The 16,185-nt window shown below is 43.7% G+C and overlaps 1 protein-coding gene across 2 annotated transcripts; it reads left to right on the top strand.

Annotated features, from left to right (window-relative positions):
• Positions 1 to 7,308: 7,308 nt before the first annotated feature.
• Rfk (riboflavin kinase) lies at positions 7,309 to 14,862 on the top strand. Of its 2 annotated transcripts, none has more exons than NM_001014106.1 (4): positions 7,309 to 7,648; positions 8,439 to 8,590; positions 12,250 to 12,352; positions 13,206 to 14,821. In NM_001014106.1, exons 1-4 carry the CDS (start codon positions 7,567 to 7,569, stop codon positions 13,334 to 13,336), a joined length of 468 nt encoding a protein of 155 aa, NP_001014128.1. In that variant the 5' UTR covers positions 7,309 to 7,566; the 3' UTR covers positions 13,337 to 14,821. The 2 variants fall into 2 exon arrangements, with proteins under 2 accessions (NP_001014128.1, XP_087440006.1); XM_087583880.1 differs by lacking the exon at positions 7,309 to 7,648 and adding an exon at positions 7,802 to 8,000 and having other exon boundaries at positions 13,206 to 14,862.
• Positions 14,863 to 16,185: the final 1,323 nt, after the last annotated feature.

Raw genomic sequence — 16,185 nt, forward strand, 5'->3', positions numbered from 1 at the left:
CTGCATCTGACAAACCCAATATCTATTTAAGCTTTTGTATTTTGCTAACAATTAGGTTTTTTTATGTACAATAATCAAATATCCTGTAACTGTGCATGCTCACCTTCAGTGCCTAAGTGAAACAGTGGTTGTCACCCCAAACTATTTTTGGAGTGTACCCCACTGAGACAACAGGTTGGAGAAATGGAGGGATATTTTAAAATCTGACTTTAAGTCAGGACGGATGTCATCTTCAGGTCCTGTTTGACTTTAGGGTCTCCCAGAGAAGTAACTAATGTTCTCTGAAGGAGTATCAACTTTGATTTATAGCCCATATCAGGCAGATTGTATAATTTGTCATTAATGCCCTTGATATCCATCCCCATGCATATGAGGGGTGCATTTAACTACACAAGCATCTCACTACCAGTTTTTATGGCATAGTAGGGCAGAGATAGGGGTCTGTTAGCCTCTCAGCATGGGCGAAGGGAGGCCATTGCCAAAGGCTCCATGTGTAATAGATTCCCCCATGGTTTCCTGGGTACAGCAGGTCCCAAGATCTCAGTCTCAGCTTCCTTTCCTACAATAATAGACTCATATCAGATTAAAAAAGAAATCCATTTAGTCAGAATGGTGGTGCTATACCTTTAATCCCAGCAGTTGATAGGCAGAGACTGGTAGATATCTGTGAGGCCAAGGCCAGCCTGGTCTATGTAGATGACTCCAGGTCAGACGGAGCTACGTGTTAAGACCCCATCTTAAAAACAAACAAACAAAAAACAAAAAAATTTTTTGAAACAAGAAAAATGTGTGTGCTTCAATAAATTATGAGTACAATTGATCCAAATTTCACTAAAATAGTCTATGAATTTAGTCTTCACAGTTGTCTTGGTCACTGTTCTACGACTGTGAAGCGATACCAAGACCAAGGTAACTCTTATAAAAGTAAGGAACTTTCAGTTTCAGAGGCTTAGTCCATTATCATTAGGACACTTCCCCCCAACAAGGCCACACTTCCTAATACTTCTAGTCCTATCAAAGAGTTCCACTCCCTGGTGAATAAGTATTCAAAAATATATGTCTATGGGGACAATTCTTGTTTAGGCCACCACAATATGGTCAAGATATATATATATATATATATATATATATATATATATATATATATATATATTATATATATTATATATAATATATATAATATTTATAAATATATAAAATATTTCTATTATATAAACCAAATTCAGCTGTACTAGTATCTGTTGAAGGAAATCAGAATAGATTGAAGGACCCTAGGGGCTTTCACCAGGCTTAGACCCTCCCGCCTCCAGGGCAAGGCTAGGCTTGTCGGGGGAAGTGTGTCACTAGGAAGTTTCAAAAGCCATGCCAGGCCCAATCTCTCTGCCTCTCAACTGAGTAGGATTTAGCTCTTAGCTACTACTCCAGGCATGCCACCGCCTTCTGCCATACCCTAATGATAATGGACTAAACCTCTGAAACTGAAAGTCCCTTACTTTTATAAGTGTTACCTTGGTCTTGGTTCCAGCTTCCCACCTCTGGTCGAGGCTAGGCCAAGTTCCATTCTCCATCCACCGGAACATTCTTGAGTAGAAAATTCTTAGACTGTACTGACTGATGCTTGCTAGCCAATAGATTTAAAGGCCACTATGCTTAGTTTAATGGCCAAATAGCTTAGGTCAATAAGTTTGAACTTATTGGTGATGTAACCTTGCTGATGTAACCTGTGTCCCTAAAAAGTATAAAAACTGCTTGTAATAGCCATTTGGGGTCATCCTCTAGTCACTCACCTTGAGGGACTGATTGAGGGTCGACCCGGATGCGCTGGAAAATAAACTTCTTGCTTTTTCATTGATCTGTGTCTTGGTGTCTCACTCTGGCGCAGCTCGAAATAAGTACCACGGACCAAAGGTCGGGGTCTTACAAGATAACCATACTTCTTTTTTCTTTTCTTTTCTTTCTTTCTTTCTTTCTTTCTTTCTCTCTTTCTTTCTTTCTTTCTTTCTTTCTTTCTTTCTTTCATTTTTTTTTTTTCGGAGCTGGGGACCGAACCCAGGGCCTTGCGCTTGCTAGGCAAGCGCTCTACCACTGAGCTAAATCCCCAACCCCTTATCCATACTTCTTTAACATAGAAATTATTTGAGCTGGGCTGGAGGCCACCCAGTACTTGAGCAAGAGCGTGTACTGCTTTTGCAACGGACCCGAGTTCAATTCCTAGAACCTTTACGGGCTCACAGTTGCCTATAACCCCAGCTTCAGAGGACCTGACGTTCAGGCATCCACAGGCACTGACATTCACGTGCACACACTTACACATCCATAGGCATACACATATACACCATCAAAAATAAAATAAATGCTTTTAAAAAAAATCACTCGAGCTAAGAGCAATCTCTCTCTGCCTTCACAGAAGCAGGGTATAGGTTTACAGTGAAAACGGAACCCTCCTCCTCACTGCCGCAGGACAGCAGAACATTAATCCCTAAATATACCAGACAAGGCAAGGGTGCAAAGGAATCCGCATGGACGAGCTTTACCAACAGGCTCTGTGTGTTATTTGTCTGTATCCCCATGACTTCCCATCCTAGAAACACAAAACCTTTTCCCTCAGAGACCCAGTGCTGCACACTGTTGCAGATTAGATCGCATTATGTTATCTGGGTTCCCAAAATTACACGAGAATTCTTACGTAAGATACTCAGGGTCCCTCCCTGCCCTCAGTTGGTTCTGATTGGTAAATAAAGTTGCCAGCCAGCCATCCAGGTGGGACTTTGGGATTCACAGACAAGGGGAAGGAGAGAGGAGGGAGGATTTAGAATCGCCATGCTGGGAAAGCAGAAGGACCAGGCCTGAGGGGTGCAGAAGAAAGAGCATAGCAATCATGTAAGAACTGGGGAAGAGTGGCCCCAGGGGGCCCTCGCATCCGGGTTGGGGAAGTCAGTATTGAATATAGGTTTTAATAAGTAATAATTCAGGGATATTGGAAGGGCTGGCTATGTGGAGGTTTGGAGTGACCCAGCCACTGAGCTGTTTAAGGCATATTAAATACAAGGCGCTCTCTCTCTCTCTCTCTCTCTCTCTCTCTCTCTCTCTCTCTCTCTCTCTCTGTGTGTGTGTGTGTGTGTGTGTGTGTGTGTGTGTGTGTTTCATTCATTTGACCGGGGCAATTTGAGTAGCATTAATTGCCTACAGCAACAGCACACTTGGCATCTCAGTACCTATCAGGCAGAGACAAGGATCTAGAGTTTGAGAATAGCCTGGGCAGCATAGTAAAAGCTCGCCTCAAAAAAGGCAACAATCACACGTGAATAACAAGCCTCTGTGATGGTTTGAATATGCTTGGTCCAGGGAGGGACACTATTTGGAGGTGTGGCCTTGTTGGAGTAGGGGTGGCCTTGTTGGAGTAGGTGTATCACTGAGGGCATGGGCTTTGAGACCCTTGTCCTAGCTTCCTGGAAGCCAGTCTTCTAGTGGCTTACTGATGAAGATGTAGAACTCTCAGGTCCTCCTGTGCTGTGTCTGCCTGTATGGTACCATGTTTCTGTCTTGATGATGGTGGACTGAACCTCTGAAACTGTAAGGCAGTCCCAATTAAATGTTGGACTTATAAGAGGTGCCTTGATCATGGCATCTGTTCACAGAAGTAAAACCCTAACTGAGACACCTTCTGAAGTCCTTTTCCTTTGTCCTATACTTTTAGAAGACATTTATTGTTGTCTAGTGAAGATTTGCATCAACTGGAAATCTGAGTCACCTCTCTGGAAATGACTTTCCCAGGGATTCCCTTTGGCCTAGAGGGCATTTACATCAGTGTGCCTCCAACTTTTTGTCTTACTTGTTTTGTAGGAGGCCATTCCAAGTAAGGACTCTCAGGGTTGAAGAAAAGCTATCCGTGTCTATACCAGTGTCTATCTGCACCGCCTAAAGTCAACTTTGAAACTTTGAGCCACAAAATATATTTTTACATGATATAATAAAATATTATCTTTTTAATACTAGGGCTTCCGGGAAGCTGTTTATGTCTGCTCTCAAAGGCTAGCCTACAGCTTGAGATTCTCTGCCTCAGCCTCCCGACCTCCGGGCGTACAGCCACGTGCAACTGGCCTAAGTGCTGGACTTTATAGAAAAAGTTTAGGTTTCTAAACTGCCAAGAGCCTTGACATCAGCTGCTCCATTTTGTACGGTCAACAGCAATGGGCGGGACAACCCTCCCTTCACTTCCTGGTAGCTAATGTTATCAGCATGTTGGGTATTAGCAGTTGGGTATGTAGTGTTGTCTCCTTATCTTTTTGTTTGTTTGAGACGAAGTCTCACCCTGCAGCCTTGGCTGTCCTTGAACTGAGAGCTATCCACCCTAGTGCTGGGTTTAACGGTATATACCACCCAGTCTGGCCTGATTTTTCTATTTTTAATTGATGTTTATTTTCTTTCTTTCTTTTTTTTTTTTTTTTTTCCCGGAGCTGGGGACCGAACCCAGGGCCTTGCGCTTGCTAGGCAAGCGCTCTACCACTGAGCTAAATCCCCAACCCCGATGTTTATTTTCTTAATATTAAATTTTGTTTTAGGTCCATTTTAAATTGTTCATTGAAGAAGGACTATCTTTTCCTTTACTAGTTCCCAGTTTACTGTCATGGTGACATTTCTTCCTGAAGAGACAACTCTGCCAGAGGGTCTCCTTCCCTTTAGGTTCCCCTTCTCTCCAGGTTCCCCTCCCTCCAGGGTCCCCTTCCCTGCAAGCAAAGGCCGGGTGCTGCAAGTGCAATTCAGAAGGAGCAATAGAAATATTTTGGATAATGTTTTATGTTTAAAAGCACTAAACTTGACAGCTAAACTCTCTCAACTCTAGATTTGCAAAAGAAATGGTGATTAAGAAGGCTCAGTAATGCATCTCCTGAACTAAATTCATCGGAACACTATTAATGAATATGAAAACTGATCAATCACATGGCCTACGCGTCTGAGTGTCTGCAAGCACTCCCGGCCCCCATTTTTGAAATGAATCGCAATTTTCTTTTCCATACCTACCTATACTAGCACACAGTAAGCATCTGTAGGAACACGTGTCAATAGTTGCATGAAGATGGATCTTGCTGGGCATGGCGGGAGAAAGAGGAAGGCAGATCTCTGTTTAGACCAAGGCCATTTTGGTCTAAACAATAAGTTCACGCCAGCCAGGGCTACATAGTAAACCAAGCCTTAAAGTTAGATGAGAGAGTGTGATAAACACTTAGCATCTGTTTTCCTTCCTTCTTTTTCTTTTTCTTTTGGTTTTTTTGAGACAGGGCTTCTCTGTCTAGCCTTGACTGATCTGGAACTTTATAGACCAGGCTAGCCTTGAACCCACATCCTTCCTATTTTATTTCTCAAAAAACATCTTAAGCCAGGCATGGGGATGCACCCTTACCTTTTTAATCCCAGAAGCAGAAGCAGGCAGATCTCTGAATTCAAGACCAGTCTGGTCTACAGTGGGAGTTCCAGGACAGCCAGGGCTATACAGAGAAACCCCACCTTGAAAAAAAACATACAAAACTTTATTCATCATTTTATTGCAGTTCTCTCACTTCCTTAGAGCATGGACTTGGGGGCATAAAACCCAGCCTGCAGTATCAGGGTCTCCCTTCCGTGTGTGCTTTATCACTCAGGATGAAGAAACTGAAGAAAACTACCATTCTAACATATCAACTATTTGGAATTAGGGATACCTGGAAAACAGCAGTAAAAACATTCTCATTCAGTTATGTTAGTACATGCCTATAATCTCAGCACACAGAAGGCTGAGGCAGAATTGTGAGCTCCAGGCCAGTCTGGAATAGAGACCCTATAACATTGTCACCACCGCAGACAAAGAAAGAAAAAAATAAAGCAACAGCCCACCCTAAACCAGAGGTTTATGCCTCATCCCTCCACACAATGAGCACGATAACAACCATAAGTTATTACATTCTTAGTTTCTCAGGTCTGTGTAGTTCATGATGGCCTCAGTATCTGACTCCTGGAATTATAGGTATGTACCACTGAGAGTTTTGAGATAGGGAGAGACAAGGAGAAGGGAGGAAGATGGAGGAAAAGAAGGATGACCCACATTCTCCAGGCTTTAGATAGCCACAGGTAGCTATGAATATCATAGAAGGGATGGATTAATTCAGGACAATTTGTCCAATCTAGGTGGGCAGCTTATATCAATACCGATTGGCTCTTAGTTCATTGTGCGGGCCTTTTGTGGGTTGAGAATTTACTGATATAAATGACTGATAAATTACAAGCCTCTAGAGGTTTGATTTTACTGGGTTGTGGGGATTTGTGACAGCTAGCCACAGGGGGGCAGATGGCAAGGAATGTGCCCAGAATCCCAGCAGGGGAACTTCAAGTTGGGTGGTCGCTGCCTGGGGACCATGGAGACCCTGGAGGCTGGCAGACGGTGCTAACTGGTATTAACGTGGGATGATTTTTAATATTTCATGCAACACGCCACCATGCCTGGCTCACTTTTAATATTGCCAGGGAATCTGTTAACTAGTTTCCTTTTTCTGTTTTTAAAATTTATTTATTCACTTTACATCCCAATATCAGTGCCTCCTCCCTAGCTCCCCTACCCCCTCACACAGATCCTTCTATTAAGTGGTTTCCATACATCAGCAGGAAGCAGGATCTGCATTCAAATTCGGGTTTGTCTAGGGCTAGCGTGAGCTCACAGCCACAGTTGTTTAACCTTTTCTAAATACTTCTGTTAGACTGTTTACTGTTTCCTATGGGGCCTGGTGTTACAGTCCATAGTCCTTAATTCCCTAGCACCCTTGCAGTGTGCTTTCTTCTTTCAATAAATACTTGTTTTATGCTGATCCGAAGGTAGTGAGTTATCTCATTTGGTTGTTCGCAGTCAGTTACAAATACCTCTTTTGTGTTAGTGTGCTAGAGTCAAGGAAATGAAACTTTTCCAAGAATGTCCCCTTTGTGCCAGTATAGAGAAAACATTCTTGAGATCAGCTGAACATTCTCAGAGTTACATACTAGGGGGGAAAAGAGGCTGCAAAGACTGGGCGGAATTTTATTCAGAATCGTGGAGGAAAATAGAACAACTTAAGTTATTTTGTGAGCAACGCTTCTTTCAGCAAAGCCTAAACTGAAAAGCTGAAAAAGCTACAATTAAAGGTTGGGCCACGGGTGAGGGCGGGGCCACAGCGGCAAGGGCGGGGCCTCAACTGCAGGGGTTGTACCGGGGACGAGGTTGGTCGCCTCCACAACGACGCTAAGATGGGCGAGGCTTCTAGACGGAGCCGCAACGGCGGGGGCGGGGCTAGCCTGACTGAGCAACGGAAGCCGAGCAGGCCGGTCGCCTGGGCCGCAGATCCGTGCGTTCTCTGCGGTTGTCGCAATTCCGACCGAGAGACCTCTGGGTTCTTGGCGGCTGGCGGCTGTCCTGCCGGCAGGCACCGGTAGCGGCGGGTGTCCCGCTCCGCCGGCCCAGCTCCTGCGGAATCCCCGGCTGGTCCGGGCCGGAGTGCCGCACTCACGGCGGCTCCGTCGCAGGCACGGAGCGAGGAGCAGCCCGCGTCCTCCGAGGTCAGCGTCATGAGGAGCCTGCCGTTCTTCTGCCGAGGTCAGGTGGTGCGTGGCTTCGGCCGCGGCTCCAAGCAACTGGGCATCCCCACAGGTGAGCGCGTCGCGAGGCCGTGGAGCTCTGGGCCGTAGGCAGGGAACCCGGTAGCCTGGCTCCTGCTGCTAGCGACGAGCTGCGGAGCCCTGTCTTGGAAGGTACTGCAGGTTCAATTGGCCGAACTCTCAAGGTGTTGAAAGTTCTATTCTTCTGATGTTACTCTGTAGTGTTCAGTGACAACACGGGTAGTTCTAGGAGCCAACGTTTATTTAGTCTATGTAGATTTTAGTAATCAAAACTTGATTGCCCACACTTAAAAATGATATCTTGAGATGATCCTTGACTTACTAAATCAACCTTTGTATTTGGGATTTGGGGTTGTGTATTTTGAAAATAAGGATCTTTTTAAGTGAGTCAGCCCACTTAGGAGCATTACTAGGAAAGAGCAGGGACTTTTTGTTTGTGTTAAAATACAAATAGATGGGGGGTCTCGCTCCGTTTCCCAGGCTTCCGCCTACTTTCTGAAGCTCTGGGACTAGCCTCCTGAGTGGGATTAGATGGGTGATTTCCAATGAACCTCCGCGTTTATTTTGTGTCTTTGTTTCCACTTGGGCATTTTCGTGTGGCTTTTTTTTTTTTTTTTTGAGAGATTCATACACTTGTTTCTCATTTCTAACTTGAGCTGTCTGAAGAGAAGAAATTCAAGTCAGAATGTGGAGGGTTGGAGTGGTAGTCTTAGAAAAAAAGATCTCGGTAGTGTAATGATTGAGGCTAACCTTTTAATGTGCTTTTAATCAATATTTAATGTGATGCTTGTAGCAATGAATATCTATTTACTTTTCTTTAGCCAATTTTCCTGAACAAGTAGTAGACAATCTTCCAGCTGATGTGTCCACTGGCATCTATTACGGCTGGGCCAGCGTTGGGAGTGGAGAGGTCCATAAAATGGTGGTGAGCATAGGATGGAATCCATACTACAAGAATGTGAAGAAGTCCATGGTAAGAGTCACATCTTGCTCTTTTGTTTGTTTGTTTGTTTGGGTTTTTTTTTTTTTTTTCTGGAGCTGAGGACCAAACCCAGGGCCTTGCACTTACTAGGCAAGCGCTCTACCACTGAGCTAAATCCCCAACCCCACATCTTGCTCTTTTAAATGCACTCAGGACTCCTCCTCAGCTTACTTTAAGGGTTTCTAAGTATTGCCAGAGGAGGTGGCATACTTCGTAGGCTGAGAGAGAGAGTTCGGGAACAGACTGGGTGTGGTGTCACACACCTTTAATCTCAGCACTTGGGTTGTAGAGATCGATGGATTTCTGAGTTCAAGGCCACACTGGTATATATAGTTCTAGGATAGTCAAGACTAGGAGAGAGATCCTAATCCATCAGACAAACAACAGGGGAAAAAAGTAGCCTGGTCCATATACTATCCTACACTTCCACTCATATCCTCCACCCACCCACCCCCACTCCACAAGCATTTATTTACTTTTATTTCAATGGAATATTTTCCCCCATGTTTTTACTCTGTTTCTTTGAATAAAGAGTCTCATAAGGAGTATATGGTTGGATTAGGTTTTTGTAATAACCTCTCTGCTTTTTGATGGACAACTGTAGTCCATTTAAATTAAATATTTTTGTGTCTATGTGAATGTGCACATGAGCTCAGGTGCCCATGGAGACCAGAAAGGTTGGATCCACTGGAGCTGGAGTTGACCTGAGCTGTCTAGCTTGGATGTTGGGAACCAAACTCGGGTCCTTATGTGCTGTTAACTGCTGAGCAGTCACCTCAGCCCTCCATTTTGATTTAAAGTGACTGCTGCAACCACACTGTTGGACATGACTGTCATCAGTCCCCAGTGCAGGAGGATGAGGAATATCACCAGGATTGTACTGTGAGATCCTATCTCAAAATAGAGTGATTGACAGAAAGAAGGACTTTGTTTTCAGTATGTCCTAAAAGTGGGCATTTCCACATCCCTCAAAATTACCTGTTTTACTCGGTCGTTTTTCTGTTGACACAGGAAAACTGTGGCTCACACTTTTGAGTCTCCTACACGAGCCTCCCTTGCGCTAGATGACAGTTGTGTTACTGTGTAACCTTACCTGGCTTGGAACTTTCAGAGATCCACCCACCTGCCTCTGCCCCTGTCTCCACCTGCACCTCTCTCTCCAGCCTGGGATTAAGGCATGTGCCATCACGCTTGTTTAAGGTCTTCCTATTTCAGCCTTCCAAGTACCAGGATTACAAGCATGGGCCACTGAACAGACTCAAAAGTGTGGCTCTTTAAAAAGCCTTTCTTTGCATCATTGATTGCCTTAAGATACACTGCTTACTGTGGTGTGGTTTAACCTCATCCTTGTTCTCTCCTCTTTTTTCTTTCTTCCCCACGTTGCTGGGAACTGAACTAGGCTTCATATCCAGCAGTGCAGAGTACTAGGTCAGCTTTCCACTTAGCCCGCCTCCTGGCCCCTCTCTCTAAATCACCTTGAGGGTATAGTCTTTTTTTCTGCCCTCCTTTCCCCCAGAGCTTACATACTTGTTGGATTTGGGTTAATCTTTTATAGCTCAAGTGTAGAGAAAAAGCAGAGTTAGTGGTAGAGTTTTATTTTATGGTCTTGCTTATAACCCCGGCTGACCTTGAACTCCTGAACCATCTTCTGCCTCCTGAGTGCCAGCCAGGCCTGTGCTAAACTTTTAACTTTGAGGAGTTAATAAGAGAGAAGCGTGTCACGGAAAACTGCAGAGTAAAAATGCTGATGTAACAGATCAGTCGTTCTCAAGCTCCCTAATGCTGTGACCCTTTAATACAGTTCCTCATGTTTTGGTGACACCCAACCATAAAAGTATTTTCATTGTTACTCCATAACTATAATTTTGCTATGGTTATGAATCATAATGTAAATATTTTTGGAGATAGAGGTTTGCCAAGGGGACAAGCCCCCAGGCTGAGAACTGCTGTAATAGATATAGTAATGACCATGAACTCCTACAGAGTTCAAATCCCCTACAGTTGTGTTGATTATTAGTGAGCTGAACATTGTTGGAGAGATAAGAAAAAGTTTAAATGAGAACACTCACCTGTTATTATGTGGGAAGAGGAAAGAAAAGAGGGAGAGGTTATTTCATTTCCTTTGTAAGCTACTCAGATAACAGAAATAATAATATCAAGCCCATTTCTGGACTTCATGCCTTGAATTCTTCTGATAGAAACTCAGTTGCCCATGATCAGGGTGCTCATGCAGTTCAGGGCAGGCTGTTTACTTTTAATATTGTTATTTGTCCATATCAGCCATCTGTGAGGAATGAATTGCCCTAATAGTTTTATCCTATTAATTTTAATACAGCCAAGATGATTTTCTTTTATAGCTAGTGTTTTTAATAACCTAATTGGGGATCAAACTCAGATCTAGATTGGTGCCAACCACCTCTACCCACAGCCATCTCACCTGTTTTTAAGAAAGGTTCTCCATAGCTCAATCTTGCCGAGCTCCTAAGTGCTGGGATTGCAGGAGCTGATGTCTGTCCTTGGGCCCTTGAGCATCTGACTCATAGGATTATAACACCTCTTCCCAAGTGAGCCTGAGACCTTGCCCAAACCTAACAAGTCCAGCTGCATCCAAGTGCCCCCCCCCCCTTTTTTTTTATTTGAGATGGCTTCAGTAAATTACATAGGCTGGCCGTGAATTTGCTCTGGAACCCAAACAGGGAAGATCCTCTTACCACAGCCTCTCAAGACGCTGGAATCAAGAGTGCAGTGCAGAGTGGAGTGCAGGCTAGTGCAGACCTGATTCTTTTTAAATTTTTTTTAAAAAATCTATTTATTTTATTTATATGAGTACACTGTAGCTGTTTTCAGACACACCAGAAGAGGGCATCGGATTCCATTACAGATGGTTGTGAGTCGCCATGTGGTTGATGGGAATTAAACGCAGGACCTCTGGAAGAGCAGTCTGTGCTCTTAACCACTGAACCATCTCTCCAGCCCCAGGGCTGATTCTTAGTGTAAATTCCCCAGTTGTCTTTTCAGGTTTCCCTGGATACGTTTGGTTTGACCACATCTGTTTTAGAGAAGCTTGGTTTTTATGTTGCTCTTGTTTTTAAGGGTCTCTTTGAAATGCGGATATAAAAGAGAATGTGTGCCAAGGACTTCCCTCTAAATTGAGAAGATGGGCAAGAAGTGTAGCCACTGAGGCTCCTTTGTTAGCCATAGCTAAAGGCTTGAAGCAGCCTGGAGGTGCAGTCTCTGTCTCAGTCCCCAGGAGGCAGGAGCTAGGGGAGCTCAAGGCCACCCTGGGCTGCAACCATGGCTGCCTGCAAAGGCCCAGGGTATTTATAGTGTGTAGGTCTTTGGAATGCTTACCCAGTGAATGAAAGACTGTGAGTTTAATCCCCAGAGGGGAAGGAGGAAAGAATTGAAACCAACTGGATTAACTTCGGGGTTTTGTTTTTTTGTTCTGTTTTGTTTTTGTTTTTTTCAACATAGGTTTTCTCTGTGGTGTAGCCCTCACAGGAACTCACTCTAGACCTCTAGATCTTGGGAGTCAAACCTGGGTCTTCTGGAAGAGGATCCTTTTAACTGGTTATTATTGAGCCATCTCTACACAGTCCCATCCCACCCCACCCAACTGTTGTAATCCTTTTCAACAATTTTGTCTGTAGGAAACCCATATCATCCATACCTTCAAAGAGGACTTTTATGGGGAGATTCTCAATGTGGCCATTGTTGGCTACCTCAGACCTGAAAAGAACTTTGATTCTTTAGGTAAGAGTTTATATTAATCTTCAATACTATTGGAACTACTACTGGGTAGGTACGATGACAGGCATATATTTGAGCACCTTTAATGCATGTTAGGCACTATTTTAAATATACAATTTAATCTCTCACCCTCAGTAGCCATGTGGGGTGTTGTCATGCCCATCTTGTTGATAAGGAAGTTGCCACACAGAGAGACTAAGTCAGTTGGCTTAGTCTGTCTTCTGTTGTTCTGACCTAGTGCCAGGTGTGTTTGTGATTCATAGTTCTGGAGTCAAGAGCACGATAGGAGCATGCGTATGGTACTTGGTAAGGGCCTTTTTGCTGCCTCTGTGGGTAGGCATCACAGGGTAGGGCGAAGAGAGCTAAGAAGAGCTCACTCTTGTATCAAAGCCATTCTCTATACTCAGGATTCCATTCTGCCCTCCTGGCCTACTGCCCAAAGCTTCCATTCCCAAATACCTTCAACCTTAAGGACTTAGTTTCTAGTACCTGAGTTCCAGGAGACACCCAGGTCATAAGTAGTGAGTGGTGGCACCTGGCATCTGACCCTGCAAGGCTGTATGGGCAGTAGGTGCTGGAAGTGTAAGAAACAGTAATTAGAAATGTGCTTTCAGTGTCTTCAGGTGCCTGTTGATGTAGTGTGACAATTAAACCTTGAGATGTGAGGGGTCTCTTTACAAGAGACACTTTATGTAACACTGCTTTCCCTGGAGAAAAAGACAGTAGCAATATTGACTGAGTCCCTGTCTTTTCCGAGAGCTATGGCTATTGTGCTGAGTCTGTGTTTTTAGGAGGGGCTGAGCAAAGGAGTAGTAACACGTATTATTAGACATTTATCTTCTTTCTTTTTTTCCAGAGTCACTTATTTCTGCGATTCAAGGTGATATTGAAGAAGCTAAAAAACAACTGGATTTACCAGAACATTTGAAACTCAAAGATGACAATTTCTTCCAAGTTTCTAAAAGCAAAATTATGAATGGCCACTGATGAAAAGTCTCGTACCTGTCCACCCACTAGTGTCTTAGTGCTTCTGATACAGTCTCATCTTGATCATAGTTTAAATCAAGTGTTTCCTTGTAGCTGTCAAGAGGTCTCCAGCAGTTAACTCCATCATGTTGCATAGAAAAAGATTCATTCAGAAATCAAGGCTTTAAATGTAATGTGTTGATTAAAATGTAGCACTAGAAAGCTAGTGTCTTGTAATGAAAATAAAGTCTGTGAGTGTGGGTGGAAAAGCAAGTTACTAAGGAAAATGAGGACTGGCCATAGTTCCTGTGACCATGTGTGCTGGCACTGGCAAGCCTGACAAGCATGTACTGCTGAATAGACGCCTTCCAGGAAACGCACCACTTACACAGCTTAGCCAAGGAGGGAAATCTAGAGTTACTTTTATTATTTTGTGCATTAATATATTTTTACAGTCCTTCAAACTTTCATGAGCCGTGAGTCACTCATTCCTTATGCGGTCACTTCCTGGTAGTGTCCTAATGCTCTGTGTGGAGTTAACTTCAGGTTGAAGTGCCCTTGATGGCCCCGCACCAGGGCTTTTCTGCACAGTACTGAGGATCCAACCCAGTGCCTTACATGGTAGGCAAGTGTGACCACTGAGCAAGGCTCCTGGCCCCCTTTACTTTTTTAAGCCATATGACGTCTCTGTGTCGCCTTTTTGAAGAATAGATGTTTTTGCTCTTTTTATGACTTTGGTTTATTTTCTTCCCATTTGGCATATCCGACAACCATGTGGCGTAGAGACTGCTTGTGGGTGTGCCGTTCTGCTCAAAACTAAGTGGTGGTCAGGTGCAAGTATGCTTTGTGTTTTAAGAAAAATAAAAGAAGCTGTATTTATAGACTTGCTTGGAATTGAAACGGACCCAGCCAGTTCCTACCCAACCCAGCTCTGTCTTTTTTTTTTTTTTTTTTAAAAACAGTGTGGTCTTATGTTTTCAAAGTAAAAATAGTTCTCTATGACCAAGTACTTAAATATAATTTAATACTCATCTAAAGCCTTTGCAGCTTCAGAAGTGGAGAAAGTTTTAGCCGCGTATCTTTATATCTCCTGGTTTCTCACTGAATTGGCTTGAGTTGCCTATGCTGGCAGAAGGTTGACATTGGGCGACCAATTGCTTTGGGCTCATCAGTGCGTTGAATTAGTTGTTGAATGGCGAGAGATTTGCTGGGGCAGCCCTGTGAATGTGTTCTATGACTGAGCAACCTCCTTAGCCTTCAAAATAGAATTTTTGATGTTGGAAATTCCATACTAAAAGGAAGCCTTAAGTAAGAATAGCTTGTTAATTATGTCCTCATTAAGTAATGTTCATGGCTAATGTCACATTGTTAACAGTTGTTACTTTGGAATTATATGGCATGTGGTTTAGGGCTTAGTTAATTCTCTAGACTTCAAAAACTGTATTATTGATGTATTATAAGAAATTACAGTACCACTTTGATTAGTCTGAATGTTTGCAGACCTTGGAATAAAGTTTGACTGTTATTTTTTTCCTTTTCCCCTGTCAGCTCGAATCCTGTATCTGTTTCAGATTTACTGGCTGATTGTTACTCTAAGGTGTAATTATGATCCTGAATAGACCTTCCAAGTATAGTGCTCATGTGACTTAAGCTTTGCCTTCAAGGACTTCCTTTCAGTCCCTCCACTCCAAGGATCTTTCCTCTGTTTAAGAGACCTTACAAGGTCTCTGTGTACCTGGCTAGCCTTGAAAGTACAGAGATCCACCTGTGTCTTCCTTCTGAATCTTGGTATTAAAAGTGGGCATGGAGCTTGGCCAAGACCCCTACCCCTTTTAAAATCCCTGTAGCAAGGTGACTTTACATGGAAAGGATTCAGAGGATATCACTACTCAAAAAGTCAACTCTTAAGAAGGTTCCCATTAGGAGTTAAAGGAGCCAGACAAGTCTGACTCCCTGTCTTGTCTGACTCCCTGTATAATCCTCAAGACTGTTTTGTAACTGTTTGTGCCACCAACCCCACACATTGCTGAAGGGCATTCTTGCCTATTTTTCAGCACTCATCTGAGCTCTGAGATAGCTTGGCAGCTTGCAGGTAGGGACTTAGGATGTCACAGGGATGGGCAAGAACCGGTAGCTTGGAAGTTACAAGGACAAAGTCTTCCTGTTCCGATGAAATTGCTGTTGTCTTCTAGTTCCCCTTGTACTTGGGACAGATGTGAGACTGATAGAGGAAAATCAAGTTTCATCTTTAGACTGAGCTAGGAAACAAGTCAGACCTGTCAAAGAGGATGTGATCTGATCATAAGGAAGAAACACTGGATGGAGATGGCAGAGAGTCAAGAGTTCCTGCAAGGACTAATGAGTGTATAGGGAAATTAGCATAGCCATGCTATGTAAAGGTTGGGGCATGCCAGGTACAGTAGCATGCTCCTGGAGCTCTAGTGAGGCTGAAGCAAGGGCACTTCAGCCCTGAAGATTGAGGAGACCAGCCTGATCAGCCTAGATCATCTTTAAAAAAGGGGGAGGGGCCAGGCTAGGTGTGTGTGTAGTTCAGGGGTAGCAGCTGTATTTAGCATGTGTGAAGCCCTGGTTTGAATCCTCAGCACCAAACCCAAAGCAAGAATAAAAAGTAACCTGTGATTTATAGTGTGTTCAGAAAGTTGGGAAACAGGATGAACGTTTGAGTTGGCTTTCTGTCCTTTGTTTCTCTTTTGTTTGACACAGGATTTCGTTATGTGTGTAGTCCTGGCTACTTGGGAAATCACTGATGTCATTGTGCCTCAGCCTCCCAAGTGTTGCCTGACCAGCAGTAAATACTGTTGTGCTACAACTCAAACCTCAAGTCACGTGCATGCTGGGCAAACAGTCTA

This window comes from Rattus norvegicus, chromosome 1 (genome assembly GCF_021556685.1).
Source record: "Rattus norvegicus strain SHRSP/BbbUtx chromosome 1, alternate assembly SHRSP_T2T, whole genome shotgun sequence".
NCBI lineage: Eukaryota > Metazoa > Chordata > Mammalia > Rodentia > Muridae > Rattus > Rattus norvegicus.

Excerpts from the sequence above, each read along its gene's own strand:
- Rfk (NM_001014106.1), top strand. The coding sequence starts at position 7,567 with ATGAGGAGCCTGCCGTTCTTCTGCCGAGGTCAGGTGGTGCGTGGCTTC. Across the intron at positions 7,649-8,438 it reads GCAACTGGGCATCCCCACAG|CCAATTTTCCTGAACAAGTA; the intron begins GTGAGCGCGTCG and ends ACTTTTCTTTAG. Across the intron at positions 12,353-13,205 it reads AAAGAACTTTGATTCTTTAG|AGTCACTTATTTCTGCGATT; the intron begins GTAAGAGTTTAT and ends CTTTTTTTCCAG.